Source organism: Cynocephalus volans, chromosome X (assembly GCF_027409185.1).
Source record: "Cynocephalus volans isolate mCynVol1 chromosome X, mCynVol1.pri, whole genome shotgun sequence".
Taxonomy (NCBI): domain Eukaryota; kingdom Metazoa; phylum Chordata; class Mammalia; order Dermoptera; family Cynocephalidae; genus Cynocephalus; species Cynocephalus volans.
The window spans coordinates 80,623,253-80,645,996 of record NC_084478.1 but is presented as its reverse complement, the minus strand read 5'-3'; the positions used below and the strand labels follow the sequence as shown (position 1 = coordinate 80,645,996).

At 47.8% G+C, this 22,744-nt stretch overlaps 1 protein-coding gene across 1 annotated transcript; it reads right to left on the bottom strand.

The window, feature by feature from the left end:
- Positions 1-6,097: 6,097 nt before the first annotated feature.
- Positions 6,098-9,537, bottom strand: LOC134368074 (uncharacterized protein CXorf49 homolog). The gene is made up of 3 exons (XM_063084675.1): positions 8,278-9,537; positions 7,570-7,726; positions 6,098-6,138 (listed from the first exon to the last, which is right to left on the bottom strand). The coding sequence occupies exons 1-3, from the start codon at positions 9,535-9,537 to the stop codon at positions 6,098-6,100; spliced, it is 1,458 nt and encodes a 485-aa protein (XP_062940745.1).
- Between the last annotated feature and the right edge of the window lie 13,207 nt (positions 9,538-22,744).

The window sequence follows — 22,744 nt, the reverse complement described above, 5'->3', positions numbered from 1 at the left end:
AACTGTGCTCCAACTAGGAAATTCTTACCTAGTCCAATGATATGATCTAAAGGCTATCAGAAACCTGTACTTGTCAGAGTCCTTTCCATTCTTCCCATGAACTTCCTTGAAGGCACAACACTTTAGATTATAACTGTTTGTAAAGAGCTTTAAGAAAAAGCATCAGAATCAAACAATTAACTGTGAACAACAAAACTTAAAACGGTATGACTAAAGATGCAATCGATAAGAAAATTGGGTTATTTCTTTGACTTTTGATAATTTAACATAATAATCATAATTATGACTGATAACAATTCTGAGCAGAAAAAAGGAAAAGGGATTTGTGAATACACTATAATCAGAACTATGTAAAATATGTATACGACAGGTTAAAAACTCAAGAAGTCTGCAAAATATCTAGAGTCATATTGCAGTAAAACATGACTGTCCAAGCTCTGTTTCTGGGGACCAGGAAGTCCAGTGGCTCTGAATCTTTTTTGGGCTATAGGACCTGTATTAGTCTTGTCACATTGCCCTAACAAATACCACAGGCTGGGTGGCTTAAACAACAGAAATTTACTTTTTCACAGTTCTGGACACTAGAAGTCCAAGATCAAGGTGCAAGCAAATTTGATTCTTGGTGAAGACCCTCCTCCTGACTTGGAAATGGCCACCTTCTTGCTGTGTACTCACATGGCAGAGAGAAAGTGAGCTCTAGTGTCTCTTCTTATAAGGACACCAGTCCTATTGGATTAGGGCCCTGCCCTCATTTAACCCTAATTACCTCCCTAAAGGTCCTGTCTCTAAGTACAGTCACATTTGGGGGTTAGGGCTTCAACATATGAATTTTGGGTAGACACAATTCAGTCCACAACAGGACCCCTTTGAGAATCTGAGGAAAGCTCTGTACACTCTACACAGGAGACTACATACATCACTCCCCACAACATGGCACATGATTTCAGGAAGTTCATGGACACCAGGTTGAGAACCACTGTTCCAGGCCACCTTCCTCTTTTCACAGATGTAAAAATGGAGGTTCAAAAAGGGGAAGTGATTTTCAGCAGGTTACGAGAGAGCCAGGTCATCTAGTGCTTGCCCTACTGTGTCACTACAGCTGTGGCTAATGTCTGGAATCCTGCTCACAGCACCAATTGTCTAGCTCTTAATCCTATTCGTGATGCCAATTGTAAAGCTACTCGACCATGACTATGCCAGTTGTCTGGCTCTTTTACCTGCTGGTAATTCTGCACTGACTGGGCTGATTGTTGAGCTAGGGCTGGGTCTGGAGCTCCCAGACCCCTCAAGCCCATTCACAGACTGGGTCACAAACCCTTCACATGCCAGGCTGGGTCCCCAGACCCCTCAGACACCAGGCTGGGTCACCAGACCCCTTACACACAGGTCTGTGAGCTAGGTAACAGTCCAAAAGGTCCTTGGAGCCATAGGTTGGAAAGCATGGCTGCATGGGGCACACGCCCGAGGCCAATGCCCACCCACCTGCTTCACTAAAACTCTCTCTCTCTCTGAAGAACACAAGAATAGCAACAAAACTAAAAAGATACATTGGCGTGCATACGCACTAACTACACACACACACACACAAACACACACACACACACACACACACACACACACATTTGCTTACAATGGATGTGCTAAAACCACACCCAACAGGCCCTGAGGTGAGGGTCCTGACCAAACCATTCTATTATCCCAACACCTACCTTACTCTGCCATCTGCTAGGCCTGTAAAGAACTTACGATAACAAGAGACAACCATCTTGGGTGACCCCAGAGCACCACAGGTCCTGTGGACGGGGTAAAAGGGACAGCTGCTTCTTCACCTGGGGTGCTCACATGGGTTAATCAGGCTCTAGCTGTAAGTTACAGCAAATGGGATAGACTTCAGTGCTTAGAACTAATCAAGAGATTGGGAAGAAGCTGCACCAAATTTGATATCAATCCACACGAGGCCTGAGTATGAGGAGATGGAGGGGCTTCTGCCCTGCTGAAGGACAAAATGGAGACTGAAGAGGCACAGGCTTGAACTATCTAGTAGCCTTGACATAGTACTGCCCCTCCACATCTCAGATTCCTCACTTGTACACTGCCCAGGAGTTGGCCTATTAGATTTCTCCAGGAGTTCTTCTAGCTCTAATATTCTATGCTTCTATGATTCTAGGGCAGGAATCATGGAGGAAAAAAAAAAAATCAGTTGAGACATTTAGGTCCTAGAATTATGGGTAAAATCATTTTTTCCCCCAAAATGTCTTCTAATGGTTTAATAGAATTAGCAAAAAAGAAAATATAGTTTAAAGGGAGGAAAATTCCCTATTAAGAATCTAAGAAGACCCTTTAAATAAGTAGTCATTCAAAGTAAAGTTTCAATATAAATGGTTTCTTTATTTCTGCTTCATAGCCATCCTTAAATAAGAAAGGTGACTTAATAGTAGCTGGACTTCTAAATAATGGGGTCAGAGAATGAAGTAGTAATTATAATGGGAAATACAATTTATCTTTAGATAGAGGGGATGGCCCCAGAGAATCATTTTTATTCCATTTCATCAATTGATGAAATAAATAACCACAGCATTCTTCCTACTTGACCCTATTCGTGCCACCAACCAGTGTGGAGACTTTAATTGTGTCAGCTGGGGAGCAGACAAGAAAAAAAAAATCAGGGGAAATTCACTGTAGGCTGAAGTGTGACTTTTCAGGAAAATTGTTTTAGCTTTACTCCCCATAAACAATAAGGCCTTGAAGGGCTGCGCACACCCACTTGCTGTTTCTCTGCCTGTCAGGGCCCCACGCCTAGTCTAGCACATCAGTGGTCTCACTTTCTGCCTGGGGAGAAGAAAGAGGAAGAAAAGAGTTGTTGGGGAAGCAGGGGAAGGCTGGTGTGAAGACAGAAATGTCAAACAGGCAAATGAGATGCAGCCCATCAAAACAACAATCACCACCACCACTGCCTTTATTGGCACAAATAACCCCTTCAGTCTCAGCAGCTATAGTAAAGAAAAGGACAAACTCGAAAGACATGAAATCAGGGGCAGCCGTCACGTACTTCCCAACAAATAGCCCAAACGGCACTGCCCTCCCCTGTCAAATGAATGTATTACAACACAGGCACACCTTTTGGATTTCTTTTGACCTTTATTTCTTTTTTTCCGGTTCTTGGTCCTCCACTTCTGAAAATAAGTGGATGGGGAGGTGGCAAAATCTCCTCTGAGAAATTGTAACTAAGTACAATCTTTCTGTGGGTTTCCAACTCAAAATCACAATTGAATTCTGAATGAAAATGGAATATTCATAAAAAATAGAGAATGATATTGCAATTAGGTAAGCATCGTTCCTATTATTTTAAGTAAATTCTATGAGTATTTGAAAATAAAGCTATTACTATAAATTAAATGGTTATAAAATTCTCACAGTATGTTTACGGGGATGTTATTTCCCTTAGCACTATTTTTTTTCTCCTTTTATGGTGAAATGTAACATACAGAAAGGAAGAATCACAATATACATGCAACGTTAAATAAACGATTATCAAGTGCACCTCTATGGAAACACCCCTTTGGGTCACAGAAAACACCACCGGCATCCCCCAACTCTCCTGGAGTGTCCCTGCCTGATCTCGATCCATTTCTCCTCCAAGAGGAAACCCACATCCTTGCTTTTGTGGTCATCCTTTCCTTGCTTTTCCCTATCGTCTTATCATTCTAAATATGCATTCTTTTTTTGTTTGTTTGTTTTGTTTTAATCAAGATGACCGGTAAGGGGATCCTAAGCACTAGGCTCTCCCAAGTGAGCGAACTGGCCATCCCTATATAGGGATCCGAACCTGTGGCCTTGGTGTTATCAGCACCACACATTCCCAAGTGAGCCATGGGCCAGCCTTAAATATGCATTCTTCAATGATGTAGGTTAGTGTTGCTTGTTATTTAACGTTAGATAACTGGGGCTGGCCCGTGGCTCTGAGGTCTGTGATTGTCCTGCCACATGCGTGATGATCTGTCTCCCTGAGCTCATCCTCGGGGCCTGAAAGGGAGACAGTGACAATATGGGGGAAGGGTGGTACCAAGGCTGGCCAATTTTCTAAGTGCAGTCCCTCTTTCCCACTTTCCATCCTCGCTGCACCCATACTAACTGTGTCTTGATTAACTCAGGTCGTGGCAGTCTCCCGTGGGAGCTCCCTGCTTCAAAGATGAGGCATGTCCCAGCTACTGCGAGATAACCAGCCTTCACATTATCATTCCACCCACACACACCAGATTTTTGAGACATCATATTCATCCCACAGTAGGATCAAGGGCCTACTCCAGTGACTCCATGAGAGCCCTGACTCCATCATTGGGTCTGGTGACTCCCACGTCATCACACTCCATGCCCTCCTATGCTTTCGAACTTGAAAAACACCTCCTGCAAAAGGTACATCCCGCCCTCGCTTTTGCTCATTCAGTCTCAGGGATTCTTGAGCACTGCCTCTACTCCCTTTACTCGCGGAATCAGGCATACACACCCAAAAACCTTGAGAGATCTATCTTCACTTGTCCCCTCTCTGGCTATAAACACCCAGTCTCTCGGGAATGGGAGCTGGCAGAACCTACAGTCACCTCACTCGAACACGAATCTGTCCCTCTGAGTCTCCAGCCCACCCAGCCTTGGATCCTGGCTGAAGGAAAGAGGCGATCCCAACTGTCAGTGGGGGTGAAATCAGAACACGGAGCTGAGGCAAAATCTCGTGTGACCCAAAGACAGTCTGCAAGATTGAGCTGGGACACAGAAAGAGCATGTCCGGGAAAATCTGTCATGGGGGTGGTCGAATGGTATTTGATGGGGAATATCTCCCCAAGAACATTCAGACCCATCACCAACACTTGTCCTAGAAACTAAGTGGCCATTTTCAAATCAGGGGTATGGGGCCGATCAGCTGGAGAAGGGGTGGTGAGTTGGCTAGGACATGAAGGATGTGGAAGCTCTGATCACTAGACCATCCACTCTAGCTGCCAGCAGGCAGTGTCCCCCCAGGTTGGCCCAGAGGCACCTGAACAGACTCATTTCCCCTACCTTCAACCCAGAGACTAACCTGCTCTTTTCTTTCCCGTTCCCGGTGCCTTCCATTTGGTTCCACCACCCACCGGGATGTGACTTCTGCCTCTACCCCTCTACTGAAAGTGAGGAGAGAGAACTGACAGGATTTGGTTTCAAAGGTAAGGGCCAAAGAGGAACGGAGGATGACGAGCGGGTTTCTCGCCGAGTTGTCCGGGTGCATGGTGGCACCAGAGGGAGATAATGAATCCACAAAGAAGACTGGGCCTGGCAAGGGGGAAAATGAGCTCAGTTGTGCTCTTTAATTCCCGTTGAAATGACCATGCACGAAAGGCCACCAGCGTAAAGCCATGGGACAGATCAAGGATGCTCGTGACAAAAAAGAAGGGTGAGAGGGGAGAATTGGGACAGTGAGCCAAATGAGGAAAGGTAAGACGGTAAACTGGAGCTCTGGAAGGGTGTCGTTTCGTTAGTGCCCGCTGAAGGGGCGGGGGAATAGCGGTGAAGAATGGGAACTAGGAGGAGATTAGAAGGGAACGTGAATAGGGCCTGCAGGGGAAAGCGACTGGCCAGGCAGAGCCCGCACAGAACCTAGACACAGGGCACTCTGGTGAGCCTGAGTGCAGGGCTCCTGCTCAGAGGCTGGCCCTCCTCCCTGCAGGGAGAAGGCCCACCACAGAATGCCAGGGGGTACTGTTCTTAAAATACTCTGAACTGGAGCAACTCCCCACCCCACTCCACCCCACCCCAGCGCCACCCCCCAGAGAGACGGCAGACCACAGAGCATGAGAGGTACTTTAATTTGAAACTGCTGTGAACTGGGGTGGGGAGAGGGCAAAAACAGGGGAAGACAGAAAGCCCCTGTTCTGAAGAAGAACCGGAGGGAAGCAGCTTGGCCACAGCTCCTGGGCTCCAAAGATATCAGCTGCTTGTCTTGTACGAAGAGGCTGGGTCCAACCTGTCAAACAGCAGAGTCAGGGACGGGCCACAAGCCAGGGCCAGCCCACAGCCCTCCTAAGTAACCAGGATTGTGGGAAGGGGTATGGTATGTGTAACACTCACCTCAAAGGGCCTGGAACTTGTCAGCGAGGGACTGCATGGCCGCTGAAACAGAGAGGCACAACCGGGTGGGCACTCCAGACATACGGATATAGAAATCCTCCCCTCTGCCCCCGTGGGGAGCCACCTAGCCCCGCAACCTGAAACCCCTCCAGCCCCTGACCAAACAGCGCTGGGACTGACTCACCCACCCATCGCCTGAGCGAACTCGTTTCAAAAAACGAATAAGCAAATGAACAAACGGCAACAACAAAAACCAGAGAAGACGTACCAAGCAGCAGTTAAAGGGAAAATGAAGGCGGCATCTCTAAATGTCCCAAGAGAAGGAGCTCTCTGGGCCTCGTTGGCAAAGTGAACAAGGAGTTCTGACAGTACACTTCCATTTGTGCACATCCCTAGCTTGTACGTGCACAGAAGGCTCCAGGGCCAGGCCCGCTTGGTTCTCCTCCCCACAGGAATGTCGAGCCCAGTGATGCCACCTGCACCTGCAGCCCACCCCATGCCCGGCACCTGCACTAAGACCCCGTGGTCTGCCCTTGCCCCAGCCGGGGCTTTGTCATACCGAGTTGCTCTTTAAGGTCATCTATTTCTTGCTGTAGCACCCGACACTAGCCCAGCAGACAGCAGAGAAAGAGAAACGATTAGTGATATTCTGGCCTCCACTCTCCTCGCCCTCCCTCTCTCCCCCGCGCCCTTGCCTCCCCTGCATCGCACACCTCAGTGGCTAGACCGGCATGGAATCCTCAATGGAAAGGAGGTGCCCTCTCTCCGTAGGGTGCGGGATGGGGAAGGGGGGGAGGACACGTAAGTCAGCTTAACCTGGACACAGATCCCACCATCTACTTTGGACGTGCATTTCTACAAGCCAGAGAAAGCATTACCCGAGGGCAGCCCTGTGCTGCAGGTGGTTGCTGCTGCCTTTCCGGTCTTGGGGGAAGGACAGGTGGCTCCTGGTCACCTGAAAGAGAACGCAAAATCCAGTTTCCAAGCCTCCCTGTGAGGTGGAAAGGGCCTAGCGGCGCCCAGAGTGAGGCAGCATCGCCCTCTGCTGGCAACAGGTTGCCCCTGCTCTGCCCAGCACCTCAGACCCTTTCTCTGGGGCCTGCCTTCCCTGTTCCCCAGTGTCAGCCCATCTGCCACTGTGGCCCCCTGGGACTGTGGCTCTGGGTTGGACGCTAGCAGAGCTGCAGACACAGCCAGCCCCTGGAGGGAGCAATGTGGCTGAACAGGACTTAACAGAAAACGCTCTGTTCTGCCAAAAGTCTACTTCTGGAGTTGGGGTTTGGGGCACTGCTACAAATCACCCCCACCCCCACAAACCCCACTCAGAGGACGAATGACCCTGTTTCCTGTGGGAGAGCTGCCTGGTTGGCAGGGAAGCCCGGGAGCAAGGCTGAGCCCACAGAGGTGACAGAGCCAGAGGTCTCCCTCCCAGACCCCTCTCCCCTCCCCTCGTATCAAACCCACAAGACTCACCCAAGGGTGCAAGGCCTCTGGGCGTGCCGCCTCCCTGGCGCAGGGCCAAGGGCTCTGAGTTTCCTGGAGCCTGGGGGGCTCGGGCACTGTAGCCACTACTGCTGAATTCTCCACGATGCACGCACAGGCAAGACGGCCCCAAACTGGGTGTCGGAAACTGAAACAAAAATCTCAGCTGAGTTGGGCGTGGGTGTGCGTAGGGGCTTGGGTGAGGTGGAGGACCAGGAGGGGAATTGGGAGGCTAGTCTCACTAGCTCTCTTTCCCTCAGTCAGCCCCAGGCCAGGAGGCAGAGCTGATCCAGGGACAACAGTGAGAGTACTGAGAAAGTCCAGGCCCCCTGCAAGGCAGGCTTGGGGAACAGCTAGGAAGGAGGAATCAGGAGGCCGATGAGTCTAGACACCCGAAGCTTCGCAGCCCAAACCTTAAGGGGTTGCGTGACCCAAATAAGCAGCCCGCCCTGCTTCCCATCAAAGCCCCTCTCTGGGGAGGAGGCAGGAAACGGGCGAAGTGGAGAACAGTGCCTGGCACATACTAGGTGCTCTCTTGATGTTTGCCCCCACTTGAAGGACCACGATTTGGTATCCTGTTGACCGTGGGCTCCCTCCCAGTGAGGACTCCTGGGCAAGGGACAGAGGGAGCACGGCTCAAGATGTGTGTGCTGGGGGAAGGGGAAGGGCGGGGAGAGAGGAGGAGGATGGCCTACTCACTTGGACCTTTGGGACTGGATCTCTGTTTGGGTCATTATTTTCTCGGGCCACAGGCTGGGACTCCCTTGTTCTCCTCACCGCAGATTTCTTCCTAGTCCTGCTGTGCTTGGGCTGTTTGGGTCCCGAAAGGAACAAGGAGTCTCTCTTGGACCTCCCAAGTAGCGGAACACCAGAGATCGGGGGGAAGGTGGCTGGCTCCGGGGGAGCTGCCAAGAGTCTCTGCCCCCATGAAGGAAAGGCTCTCCCCAGGGCAACTGTTGAGGCACCCCTTGGGGATTTCTTCTCCTGGGCCACCTTCTTCTTAGGAGTGGCCCGGGGCAGGCCCCCTGCAGCAGCTGCAGCTGCTCGTGCTGCTGCGTAGCTGGGCCTGCTTCCTCCCTTCCCCCAGACCACACTTGGCATCTTCTTGGGGGAAGAGATGTCCAGCTCGCCAACGGCCTGCCTCTCCATGGTCGAAGTGAGTCCGCGGGGGGCAGAGGTCAGGAAAGAGCCCGGCCTGAGAAGGAAATCCTTCCTGATCTGGAACTTCGAGTGTCTGGGTGTGTCGCCAGGTTCCTCGGGGCTGCTGGACTTGTCTTGGCCGCCTTCTTTGGGGCAAATGCTCACTCTCATCAGCTGTACCTCACTGAACTCATCTGACGACTCGGGGTCGGAAGGCTGCCCGACCAGACCCTCCGCGGAGGGCCGCTGGAGATCCACGCTGACGTTCAGCCGACTTTCGGTGCCCCTTTTCGGGCTGCCCCAGGCCCGGCCTCCCTTGCGCCCACCGAGGTGGAGAGGGGCGGCAGAAGCCTGCTGCGCTTCTCCACAGCCGGAGGCAAGCGCGCCTCGAACACTGGGGCCTGCCTCTAGGTCCGCCCAGATGGTGGACACTTCAGCGGCGCAGCTTTCTGGGGTCGGGTGTCTCCGGACGCGCCGGGTACCGCGGTCGGTCAGCTGCTGCGCGGTGGCCGCCGATTCGTCAGCAAGGTGGGACGCGTAGTCCAGAGCGTCCCCCTTCTCGTCGGCCGGGGAGCCGGGCCGGCCTTTCAGGACCCAAAGCACCGGCCCTCCCGCCTCCAGCTCTCCCTCCTCGGACACGGAGTCCTCGGGGTCTGGGAGGCCGCCCTCGCCCTCGCCGCTGCACGGTGCCCCCAAATCAAGGCCTAGTCCGGGCCCCTGCGGGGCTGTGGGGCTGGCCGGGCAGGCGCCGGACGGCTCCCCGCCGCCCTCAGGGACGAAACCGGCTCCCCAAACAGACACCTCGTCGGGGGAGCTCATGTCGCCGGTCCGCGAAGCCTGGGTCGAAGAGAGACGGCCGCCTCCTCAGGGCCGGCGAGCCAGGCCGCGCGTCGTCACCACAGGGGCCACACGAGATCGCCTCAAACACCGCGCGGCTTTGGCTCGCGCCTCGGCCGCCCCGCCGCAGCCTTCTCATTGGTCCGCCCGCCACCAACCAGCGCGTCTCTTGTTGGGCTGCCCCTCAAGGCCCTAGCCAATAGGGACGAGGGCGCTTGGGCGGCGCGGAAGCCGGTCGTTTCGCTGGGCCATCCGCAGCCAGTCTGGGGGTGGTGTCCCAGTGTCGGGGCTCTCTTCCCACCTCTTCCTGTCCCTCCAGTGCCTCTGGCCAGGCATCTCCTTTCCAATGAGAGCCACATCTCTCAGCCTCAGTTTCCCATTCCCATCGGTAAAGCGGGAGAAATAACAGCACCTAACTCGGGCTGGTGAGGATTAAATGTAATGACGGATGGGAAGCACACAGAGTAGAAAGGATTTGCGAGCCTCTATTCCACAGCAAGGCTCACCACCCCATAGGAAAATGGGCAAGGATGCCCACGGTCAGTAATCAGAGGTCGGCGTATTTTGTTTTCGTAAAGGGCCAGATAGCAAATGTTTTAGGATTTCAGGCTGTGCCGTCTCCGCCGCAAGTGCTCGATTCCTCTAGGTAACCAAATCCACGCGTGGCTGCGTGCCCGTGAGAGTTTACTGGCAGGCCGTGTTGGCGGTTTGGCAGGTCGGAGTTTGCCCACCTCTCCCAGAATCCCCCACCCGAGTTAATTCAAAGAAGTGGGAACCCCAGTGGCCAACGACACCGCAAAAGATGCTCACCATCGCTGATCCCGAAGATGCAAACGAAAATCACGAATCGATGTTCACATGCCAGGTTTACAGAAATTAAAGAGCTTAATCATTCCAAGGGTCGGAGAGGCTATGAGTGAACCAGTGCTTTTGCTCACTGCTGGGGGTGGGGGTGGGGGTGCGGGGGTGGGGGCGCCGTTTGTGGAGGGGGAGGGGGGCGGATTTGGCAGGATCCGTGAACTGCAAATTATACATTTACTATGAGCCTGGCACTCTTCTAAGCACTGTAGATAAACATCAGTTCCTTCCCAGGACAGTCCTAAGTTGAAGTACCCGTTATTACCGCCTTCTTAGAGGCCAGGAAACAGGCACAGAGAGGCTCATTGACCCGCCCAAGGTCACTGGGCTTGTTGGTATCCGGGGCAGTATGGAAATCAAGCAGTCTGGACCTAGATTCCGTGCTGGGAGCTGAGACTCTTAAAACTGAAAAACGCCCAGTTCCCTCAATGACCTGGAGGACCTGCCCGGTACATCTTCCGGAGAAACGCTGGTAGGTCTAGTGTGCAAGGACACATGAACAAGGATATTGGTGAAGGGAAAATCTGGGAAGGCTCTAAATTCCCATCAGTAAAGGAGTGGACGAATACAATGTGGCGTATGCAGCCAGTACATTAAAACTCAGCAGTCCTAAGGAAGCCAGGGGGTTGTTAACACATTTCAAAAGCATTCTTGTGACTACATGCAGCGAGTTGCAGAACAATGCATAGCTTTGGATACACATTTGTAAACTGAAAACCCCATGCCAATCACACATGTCCTTTGTAACCGTGTGGGTTTTTTGTTTGCTTTGTTTTGTTTTAATTTTTTCTTTGTCGATATACAATGTGGTTGATTATTGTGGCCCATCACCGAAACCTCCCTCCCTCCTCCCTCCCCTCCCTCCCACCCAACAATGTCCTTTCTGTTTGCTTGTTGTATCAACTTCAAGGAATTGTAGTTGTTATATCTTCTTCGCCCCCCCACCCCCGGCTTTTGTGTGTGTGTGTGTGTGTGTGATTTTATTTATTTATTTTTAGCTCCCACCAATAAGTGAGAACATGTGGTATTTCTCTTTCTGTGCCTGACTCGTTTCACTTAATATAATTCTCTCAAGGTCCATCCATGTTGTTGCAAATGGCAGTATTTCATTCGTTTTTATAGCTGAGTAGTATTCCATTGTGTAGATGTACCACATTTTCCGTATCCACTCATCCGATGATGGACATTTGGGCTGGTTCCAACTCTTGGCTATTGTAAAGAGTGCTGCGATGAACATTGGGGAACAGGTATACCTTCGAACTTGATGATTTCCATTCCTCTGGGTATATTCCCAGCATTGAGAGGCCTGGAAAGGACACACAACAAAGGCTTCACAGTGGCAGAGGGGCGCCAATTTTCTGTTATATTTTCCCCAAAACTGCCAGTTCCCAGCTGCCCTGAGCTGAGCAGTCCTGGTATCTGAGGAGTGGTCCCTTCCGTGGTTTTTAAGGCCCTGGAGTGTTACAGTTTCCCTTGCTTGCCACCCAACCCTCACTCCAGCAGCCTTTCACACCCTCCTTCATTTTCATTCCTTCCGCACCTTCCTTCCTCTCTTTCCCCCTCATACTCACCTGTCTTTCCGTTGCCTCTTCGCCATACATCCCACTCTGGCTGATCTCTATTAGAGGCCTACAGTGTCCGAAGGCCTCTTGCCTGTGTAAAGTCAAATGACCGATTTTTCTTGGTCTGCACCTGAGAAGCCTACCCTGCTGGAGAAGGTTGCAGAGCAGGGCAGAGTGGGTCCTCTAGAAATCTGTGATCGTGCACCTGAAGCGGGCCCTCCACAAATCCTGCCTGTGTCTGCATAACTTCCTCTCCCAGTCCCCACGAACACTTTTAAAGACATGGTGTACTGTTTCAGATGTGCCAAAAGGGATAACAAAAGGTACAGCAAAATCTTCTATACCCACCACCCGTCTTAAGAAACATTACCCATCGCTTCTAGCTGAAGCCCCCAGTGTACCTCTCCTCATTACCGTTCCCTTCCTCCTTCCCTCTCCCATACAGCAAATCCTAGAACTGTTTCAACCTTCTCTGCTCTCTTCATCCCTGCCACTCTCCCAGCCTCTCTTCCTGCGTCCTATAGGTCTTCAGTGGTGGTATCAATCTCTGCCAATGCCTCTGCCCCCACCACGATCCAATATCTTCATTGACTTCATTTCTTGGCCTGGGTGGGGGCCAGTGTCAGGGATTCCACACGGCCTTCCCCACCATGATGTCTCTTACTCTACAGGCCAATGACCCAACATGGGAGTTACTACTTCAGTGCCAAGTGTATCACTTACAATGATGAACTTGTGTATGGGAGAAAGGACCATTGTGGTTAGTCCTGGGACCCAGTGGCTCACTGTTCCCAACTGTTTTTATTGACAGGTCCCCATCATGACACCTTGGGCCTCCGGGACCAGTGTCACCTCTGGCCCTGTTTCCAATAGTCCTAGAAATGTCTGGCTGTCTCCCTTTCTCTAGGGTCCAGTCACCTGAGTAAAATGGCAGTCAATCTCTTTAGGTAAGGACCGCAGAATGGTAACAGTATATCCTCACCACCTTGTTTCTGAGTCCTTTTTTCTCAGGACTCATCCACCTCTTCAGTCAGTGGGGTCAGTCTGAAAGTAGTCCAGGAGCAGGAACTGAGCAAGGGATCGTGACTTTTTACTGAGATGACCACCCTCCTGCTCCTCCATTCTTGCCTTTTTCTGGCTGTAGTTGTGCCTAGGGAGCCATGCAGTATAAACCATCCTCCCAGCTCCCTGCGGGTCAAGCACTCTTGACTGCCCCTCTGACCTTGAGGGTTGTTGCTGGAAATGTAGTCTCCTGGTGTCTGTTCGTTAAGAGCCACCCCGTCCTCTATCATGTTGGGTTCACATCATTCCATGGATGGTAGTAATAAGCCCAGGCCTTGGACCACCTTCCTTCCCTCATCTCCGCCGTTGGCCTGAAGAGGAGAGCAACCACCAAACCTCTTAGTCATACTGGGACCCCTCTCATCAGAACACTCCTGATGGCCTTTGGTGAATGGTGTGTCCTCTCGGCACTACTGTGGAACATAACCCTTAGGCTGGTTGACTGACCTTACATTTTCTACCTGCTCCAGCGTGGCTGCATCACTCAACCTTTTTATTACATTCTCTGCCATCTGCCAGTCCAAGGCAAGTATTTCCACTTCTCTCCATGTGGGCCATCGCTTTCTCAGAGCTTCTAAGGGTGACCCTGGCAGTGAATTTCCTCCATCTCTTAGAGTCCTTGCCAGGGTGTTAAATCCCATGACACGAGAAAGTGCCCCCACTCAATAAAATTTGCATGCTTAACACATCCCCCTTGATCCAGCACCCTCAAAATCCAATCCTGGGGGTATTCCCCTGGCTTCTGCCAGTATAGGCTAGCTCTTCTTTGCAACTTCCTCCTTTATCAGGCTCAGCATTACCCAGCGAGGTTATGGAGAGGAGATGGGGGTGGCCCTGAGGGAGGCACCTGTTTCTCTGTGGGGGCGAGGACTCTGTAGCATCTACCAGCACAGGGCATGTGATAGCTCTTCCTGGTGAAGGAATGAGCACCCTGCAAGCTCTGAAGCTTCAGGAGGTGCGGGTCTGCAAAACCAACGTTTTCAGGGAAATTTGTCCCAATATCCTCATCCCCCATTTCAGGGTCCGAGGTTTTCCCGAACAGTGCCCCAACCTTCACATAAAAGGCCTGTGCTGGTTGAGGATGTACATGTCTGAGTTCTGCATCTCCTGTCATTGAATCATGTCGATATGATGCTCCTCACTTGTGTCTGCTCAGCATCTGCAGGAGGTAAGGGCCTCCTTGTAAGCCAGCAAGGAGGCCTTCTGGGTCTTACACTTAGCCCTTAACTGTGTGGTATTGTCCCTTAGTTTCTCATTATCTCTCTGCCAGGCTTCAATGCAACTGAACAATCACCAGACACTCCACCATCCATGTAGACATTCTCCCCTCCACACTGTGCAAATGCCTGGATCATCTCCTCGACAAGGGTGAGACCCTTCATGGGAGTGTTTCCCGGGTAACAAATGGTGAAATCTTAAGCAATCAGGAGGTCACCTTGTGTTAGAGATTATCCATGCCCCACATAAAAACGGGGGTGCCATCCTCTTTGCCATTGCACTGGTGAGTGAACCGGTCCATAAACCCCATCTTACTGTCTTTTCTCCGACCACTCCTGGGATCCCTTTTGCTAGTTCAGGTCCTCCAAAAGTATAGAGGCCAAGAGGTGATTGGATGTGAAAGATCATTATGGGGCAAATGCACGTGAAGGAAAAAGGGAAGGAGCAGGAGCAAGCAGCGAGGGTCTTCAGAGCCTGATGCAGGTCTCATGCCCGTGAGAGAGACGTGGGAGAAAGGAGGACTGGATAGGAATCTCAGATGCGGTTTAGTTTTAACACAGTTTCAGTCAGGCTGACCTGAAGTCCCCAGCCTACAGCTACCAGTTAGAGGAGTCCCTGTCCTGCAGTAGTATTCCCCTGCCATGCTCAGTCACTGGCTGGGAGCTGCCCAGAGGAAGTGTGGTCTTGGTGCAAACTCTGGTGGACCCAGAGAAGTAGCAGCTGGGGCTTGTCAATCAACTTTGCTCCCTGCAGCAGGAGATCTGAGGGGCACGTTTCCATGGTTACCACAGGGAGGCAGGAGTGAAGGATGATTAACATTCCCGTTTTGAGTGACTGCTTGGTGGGGCGTGGACTAGCACAGGCACACAGGAAGTCAAGCAAGTTTGGGCAGAAAATGATGGAGTTGGTTTTTGGGCTCGTGCAGTTTGAGGTATTCATATAGGATATGCAGAATTCACGTAGAAATGTGCTTCTGGGGCTCCAGGGAGGGGTCAGAGCTAGAGTTACAGGTTTAGTAGTCATTCATTAGCTAGCATTTATGGAAGAGCTTTTTCACACAGTACTATCATCTTACAAGTCCCCTGTGGTCTCACTCCTGGTCCCATTCCCTTCACCCTCCTCAGAGGTAACATCTATCCTGAACTTGCCTTTACCATTCTTTTTCTTTTCTAATTGTTTTCTACATACGTTATATTTTTAACTACATGTTCCTAACAACATATTCCTAACAATATGCATCCTTTTGACTTTATATAAGTGAAATTATTTATATTGTGGCTGACTTCTGCGCAAGATCATGTAGCTGAAATTCGTACTTGTCGTTGCATGTGGTAGGCAACCGTTCGTTATCGTTGCTTGATGTGATTCCACTGAATAAATAAACAGTTGATTCTCGTTATTGCAGTATTTATGTTCTATAAAATCACTTGCAAACACTGAACTAGGCAATTTTGAAACATTGCTCCTAGGGGAAATACAGGGTCAAATTCCTGAGTTCCTCTGGTCACAACATTTTCATCAACCGATCAATACATAACCGTGTTCCTTGTGTGTGTCTGCTTGAAGATACCTTATTTATTATGTATTATTGGTTCATTAACATTGAACTTATGCTCAACGGCACTATAGCTGATGTCTGAATGAAGCTTCTCTAACATACTTATTTTCTCCATAGGGCACATCATAGCCATTTTGCACTCAGGAACACTATACAGCACTTTAGCACGGTGCTTGGGGCCATTTTTAGTGGCAAAATCACCAAGAAAAAAGCACAAAAATACGAAATATGTGGTACTAAATAGACCAAGAAAAGGACACATGCTTACAGTATGAGAGCTAAAATCAAGAAGGTAGTTTCCCCTTTTTTGACCGTGGCTGGAAGGGGACACACTTGTGCCTCGAGCGACTCAAATTTTTCCCTGCTTTGCACATGTCTGTGAATGACCCTGAAAGTGTGCCTGTGTTGATTTGGGGTTACAAGTAAAGTTTAGCGAGTAGGCAAATTCGCAGATACAGAATCCGTGTATAATAAGCACTGACTGTATCTCAGTTTATTTATTTATTTTATTTTTTTATTTTTTAAAAGATGACCAGTAAGGGGATCTTAACCCTTGACTTGGTGTTGTGAGCACCACGCTCAGCCAGTGAGCGAACCGGCCATCTGTATATGGGATCCGAACCCGGGGCCTTGGTGTTATCAGCACCACACTCTCCCGAGTGAGCCACGGGCCGGCCCTGTATCTCAGTTTATATATCCATTACTGTTGATGGACATTTGGGTCGCTTCCAGATTGGGGGATATTACGCACAGTGCTGCTATACATTCTGGGGCATGTTTCCTGGTACCCATGTGAAAGAGTCCTCCAGGGCAGAGCTTTCCAACCTTTGGACTGGGACATTGAGACAGTCAATGTCCTGGAGGCAGGCAGCCAGCAGCTTCTGGATCTGTTGGGCCTGGCCCAGGTCAGCTTTGTCCTTTTACTCCTGTAAGCCATATAAGCATCATTTTCTGTATGGGCCACAGAATAAAATGGCTGGGAAGTTGTGTTCCAGTATTCGTGCCTAGGAGTGGACTTATCGATTCATAGTGGAGGCACATTTCCAACGTTACTAAATCATGCCAGATATTTTACAAAGTGACGGTGCTAATTTACATTCCTATAAAGGATGTTGAACTGTTTTAGTTGGTCTACATCCTCATCAACATTTGATATTATCACACCACGAAATTTTTGCCAGTCTGCTGAATGTGAAATGGTATCTCACTGTGGTTTTAATTTGCTATTCCTTGATTAGTAATGAGATTGAGCAATGTTACACCTCTTGCTGTGTAATGGAGATGCAAAAGAGCTCAGAGCAAATATCAATGCAATGAGAAGTGTGAAGGGACTGCATCAAGACGACTCCCTTTAGGAAGGAGAAGCAAGGTGCAGCCCCGAGTCAGTTTTTGCTTCAGTTTTTATTGTAAAGACAAGGAAGTTACAGAAGAAAAACAAATGGTTAATCAATCATAGTAAGAACATAAAGAAACTGGCTATGTAACAATTTTCATCCAAGCATGCTTGGTTCAAAATAGTTTAAACAATATACCATCAAAAGAGTCATAAATCTAAGCTATGTGACATGCAAGAGAAACAGTAAGATAATCATTAAAGTGCCTGACTTCTTAAGAAACAGCTTAAGGCAAAATGTGGAATAACCCCCATGTACTAACTAATCTAGCAGAATGTCCTTGGAAATTTTAACTCACATATTTTCCCATCATTTAAGTTTTGTTGTATTAAGGGTTACTGCCCTCGGAACAATACCTGTTCTGCTTCAGTTTCCTTGTTCACGTTAAAGGCTTCAGTCCTGTGTAAGTTTCCTTCTTACAAAATCTTCCAGCGAACTCATTATATTAACAGTGTATAGAATCCCTTACCTGACCAGTGATTAGGGTTGATTAGATGGGCTCTTGCCCCCTATCTGTAGGCTCTTGCCTCTGGACCTAGGACTTTTGTCCCGTGCATGCATTACCTAAAAACCCTATCTAATAATCAAGTAAGAATCAAGATTTCTAACCCTCTACAGAGCAACTTTTCACTTGTATTGGCCTTCAGGGTTTTCTCTTCTATGAGGTGCCTGTTTACTGTCTTTTGCCCATTTCCCTCTTGGGTTGTTGGCCTGTTTATTTGTGAAAGTTCTCCATGTATTCTATATTTTAATTCTGTGATTTCGTGTGATGTAAATATCTTCTCCTAGTTTGTAGTTTGCCTTTACTCCCTTTATCGTGCCTTCTAATGAAAAGAAGCACTCCTTTTTATTTTGCACAACATTTTATTATGGAAACATTCAAACATACAGAAAAGTTGAAAGAACTTTTCAGTGGACAGCCAGGTACCCACCACCTACCTTCCACTGTTACCATTTTATTACACTTGTTTATCACATGTCCATCCCTCCTTCATCCATCAAATCCATGTTATTTTGGATGCATTTCAAAGTAAATGTCAGAAATCAGAGTACTTCATTTTAATGCAGCAGAATTTTTAAGTTTATTTCTTTAATGGTTGTTTCATTTTTTCTGTCTTGTTTACAAAGTCCTACTCTACCCTGTGGTCACGACAACCACATAGTCTTCTATAGTCTCTTCTTCACATGCAGACCTTAGATCCACCTGGAATTAATTTTTGTTTACAGTTTAAGTCAGGAGTCCATTCCATTTTCTTCTCCAACTCGATACTCAATTGTCCCTGCACTCTGAAATGAAAAGGCCATCCTCTTTCAATTGCTCTCTGATGCCTCCTCTGTTATAAATTAAGTGTCTATACGTGGGAATGTTTGGAGAGTCCCAATCATTTTCCATTAGTCTATTTGTCTGTTCTTGAGCCAATCCTACACTTTCGTAACTTCAGTAGCTTTATAATAAACGTTGGTATCTTTTAGCGGAAGTCCTCCCCCTTTGTCCTTCACGAGAGAATCTTGGCCATTCTTGGCTCTTTGCACTTCCATATACATTTGAAAATCAGTTTATCGAGTCCCACAGATACCCTCTTGGTGTTTTGATCATGATTGTATTGAATCTATAGGTCAATTTTTAGAGTACTGACATTTTGTAAAATTGACTCTTCCAACCTGAGAACGTGGAATATCCCTTCTTTTAGTTGGGTCTTTCAATAAACTTTTTTTCCCCATAGAGGTCATGTACATCTTTCATCGGATTAGTCTGATGTACTTTTAAGTACTATTTATTAAGGGCGCAAGGGGCTGCCCAACAAGAGGATCCTTCCAGGTACCATGGTACTATGGACGAGGGTGCCTGGGTTGCCTGGAAGCCCATCGTTTCACTGGGCATTGGCAGACAGGTGGGGACGTGGATCCTTCCAGGTACCTTGGATGGGAACCTGGACTTCCTCTTGGCTGAGGTAGAGCAGGACTGGAACCGAGTCACAGGGTTCCTTCAGAAACGTGACGGGAGCACAGATGGACGTGGCTGTTTCTAGGACACTTGGGACAAACACTGGTGGTATGACTGCAGACAAGCAGGGCTGGAGTCAAGTCCACAGTAGGACAGATATGCTTCTGTTCTATGGCCAGGACCAATGTTGATGTACTTACCAGTGGCCCACAGGCCTGCCTTCTGAAAGCGACCCTCCTGTCTTGAGCTCCACCATTGCTTTGACCTTCCTACCTGGATCCCAAAGCTCCCACAAAGGCACTTTTGTTCATGGATAGTTGCCAAATATTTGTTTTAGTGAGGGAAGATACACTGGAGACCTCCTATTTTGCCAACCTTCTTACCTCTGAGACATGCTTTCTTATTTCTTGTGTATCTTGTAATTTTTTGTTGAAAACAGGACACTTTTTAAGTGATAACATGAGTCATCTCTGGGAATCTGATTGTCTCCCCTCCCCAGGGTTTGTTGTTGTTGTTCTGATTTGTTGTCAGTGCTTTTTATTTGTTCATTGACTTTTCTGAACTAATTCTGCAAACTGTATTCTTTGTCATGTGTAGCACTGAATTATTTGCTCAGTTCAGTTGGCGGTCAACTGTGATTTGACAGAATTTTCCTTAAATACCCCAAACTAGTAATTCCCTCAGACCTTTCCAGGGAGCTCTGTGTGTCTGTTGGGACATGGCATCAACACTCAGCCAGGCAGTGAATAAACATAGGCTTAGACTTCACTTTCTGCATGGGCAGACTCAAGGCCAGCCAGAAGTGACAACTTAGGGACTTCTCAGGTCTTTCCTGAGGATGCACACAACTCTGGGCATGTACACAGCCCCATGAATATACATGGCCTTAGAGATTCCCAGGAACATACCAGAGCTTTCCAAATCACCTTCTGGTGGGCTGGCCAGTTAGCTCAGTTGGTTAGAGCGCAGCCTTGTAACACCGAGGTCAAGGGTTCAGTTCCCTATACTGGCCAGCTGCCAAAAAAAAAAAAAAAAATAGTAAAACAAATCATCTTCTGAACATCTCATTATGCAGTTTTTTCCTTTAACCTTTTAGGTTAGCTATTGTTTTCCCCAGTTGTTATACACCACCTCAAATACAAACTATGTAAAACTGGACTCCTGCCTTAAAACATTAAAAAAAAATATTCCATGTGAATCTAAGACCTAAATATAAAGGAGAATTTATAAAAGAATTTCTTCACGACAGTATGGTAGGGAACACTCTTAAGCAAGACAGGCAGGGGGGGAAAAAAGGAACTAACTACTAAAGGAAAAGATTTAAAAGTTCTACCAAAAGAAGTACTCCTGATGTCTGAACTTTACTTTCAAATGAATTGAAAAAAAAAAAAAAAAAAGGAATGACAAATGATGGAGGGATGTATATACAGATATACAAAAATTAGGTGGTGAGTGTGTGGGTGTACACAACAAAATTCTTAAGACTTTTCTGTATGTTTGAAACTTTCTATAATAAAATATTGTTGAAACAGAGATTCTGCTATTAGAAGACAAAATATAAAAAGTTAAAAGGTACATAGAAGATATTTGCATCACAGGAATTCATTACAATACTAAAATATAAACTACATAGAGAACTCCCACACATAAACAGGCAAACAACACAAAGGGAAAATTGGGAAAAGACTTTGAGTAGGCACCTTGTAGAAAAGAAAACCCTAAAGGCCCAAACATGAAAGTACGGTCAGTCTCATTACTAATCAGGAAATCACACTGCACGTTAAAAACAAGATGGTATATTTCATATTCACCAGATAGGTAAAAGTTTTGTACTTTGTTAATATCAAATGTCGATGAGGATGTAGACAAATTGCAACAGTGAAACACACCTAGTATGAGTCTAAATTGGCATAATCACTTTGGAAAATATCTGGCATGATCTGATAAAGTTGAAGATGTGCCTCTGCTATTAGTCAACAATTTCACTCCTAGGTATAACGACAGCTTCTTAGCCATTTTATTTTATGGCCACATGGAAAATAATACTTGTATGTCTCACAGAAGTAAGACAATAAGGCTGGTCAGGGCCAGAAACAAGTATGGACAATGCTACATGGCTACCACTAGGGCTAAGGATCTTAATGTCCCAGGTCCACAAGTTGGAGAGCTCTGCCATTGAGAACTCTCACAGATAGGTAGCAGGAAACATGCCCTGGAATGTTTATAGCAGCTCTGTGTGTAATGTTTCCAAAAATGGAAATAACCCAAAAGTCCATCAACAGAACAGATTACCAGATTGAGACACTAATCTGATGGAATACTATAGAGCAATGGTAATGAACAATCAGCTACTACATGCAACAACGGGGATGAATCCCAGTTACATAACATTTAACAGGAGAAAGCAGGACACATTATAAATGATTCTGTGCATAAAAAATCCAAAAAATGCAGGACTAAACAACGTATCATTAGGAATACGAACATATGTTAAAAAAAAAAAAAACTAACAGAAAAAAAAAAAAAAAGGAAGGTTAAGTACAAGTACAGGATAGAGGTTACCGCTGAGGAGGGTAAAGGGAATGGGATGACGAGGGTTTCCATAGTGCTGCGGATACCAACAAGCCCAGTGACCTTGGGCGGGTCAATGAGCCTCTCTGTGCCTGTTTCCTGGCCTGTAAGAAGGCGGTAATAACGGGTACTTCAACTTAGGACTGTCCTGGGAAGGAATTGATGTTTATCTACAGTGATTAGAAGAGTGCCAGGCTCATAGTAAATGTATAATTTGCAATAAAAACGAATGAAATACTGCCATTTGCAACAACATGGATGGACCTTGAGAGAATTATATTAAGTGAAACGAGTCAGGCACAGGAAGAGAAATACCACATGTTCTCACTTATTGGTGGGAGCTAAAAATTAATATATAAATTCACACACACACACACACACACACACACAAACGGGGTGGGGAATAATATATAACAACCACAATTACTTGAAGTTGATAGGACAAGCAAACAGAAAGGACATTGTTGGGGGGGAAGGAAGAGAGGGAGGAGGGAGGGGGGTTTGGTAAGGGGCAACAATAATCAACCACAATGTATATCGACAAAATAAAATTAAAAAATAAAATAAATAAGATATTCTACATGTGAAAAATAAATAAATAAATATATATGTTAAACGTCAAAAATAAATAAATAAATAAATAAAAATAAATGTATAATTTGCAGTTCAAAGATCCTGCCAAATCCGCCCCCCTCCTCCTCCACAAAGGGCGCCCCCAACCCCGCACCCCCACCCCCTCAACAAACGGCCACCCACCCCCTCAACAAACGGCCCCCCACCCCCGCACCCCCACCCCCACCCCCAGCAGTGAGCAAAAGCACTGGTTCACTCATAGCCTCTCCGACCCTTGGAATGATTAAGCTCTTTAATTTCTGTAAACCTGGCATGTGAACATCGATTCGTGATTTTAGTTTGCATCTTCGGGATCAGCGATGGTGAGCATCTTTTGCGGTGTCGTTGGCCACTGGGGTTCCCACTTCTTTGAATTAACTCGGGTGGGGGATTCTGGGAGAGGTGGGCA

Coding starts and splice junctions, on each gene's coding strand:
- LOC134368074 (XM_063084675.1), bottom strand. CDS start 9,537: ATGAGCTCCCCCGACGAGGTGTCTGTTTGGGGAGCCGGTTTCGTCCCT. Junction 7,727..8,277: donor ATCCAGTCCCAAAGGTCCAA/GTGAGTAGGCCA, acceptor TTTTTGTTTCAG/TTTCCGACACCCAGTTTGGG. Junction 6,139..7,569: donor CAGAGGCCTTGCACCCTTGG/GTGAGTCTTGTG, acceptor TCTCTGTTTCAG/CGGCCATGCAGTCCCTCGCT.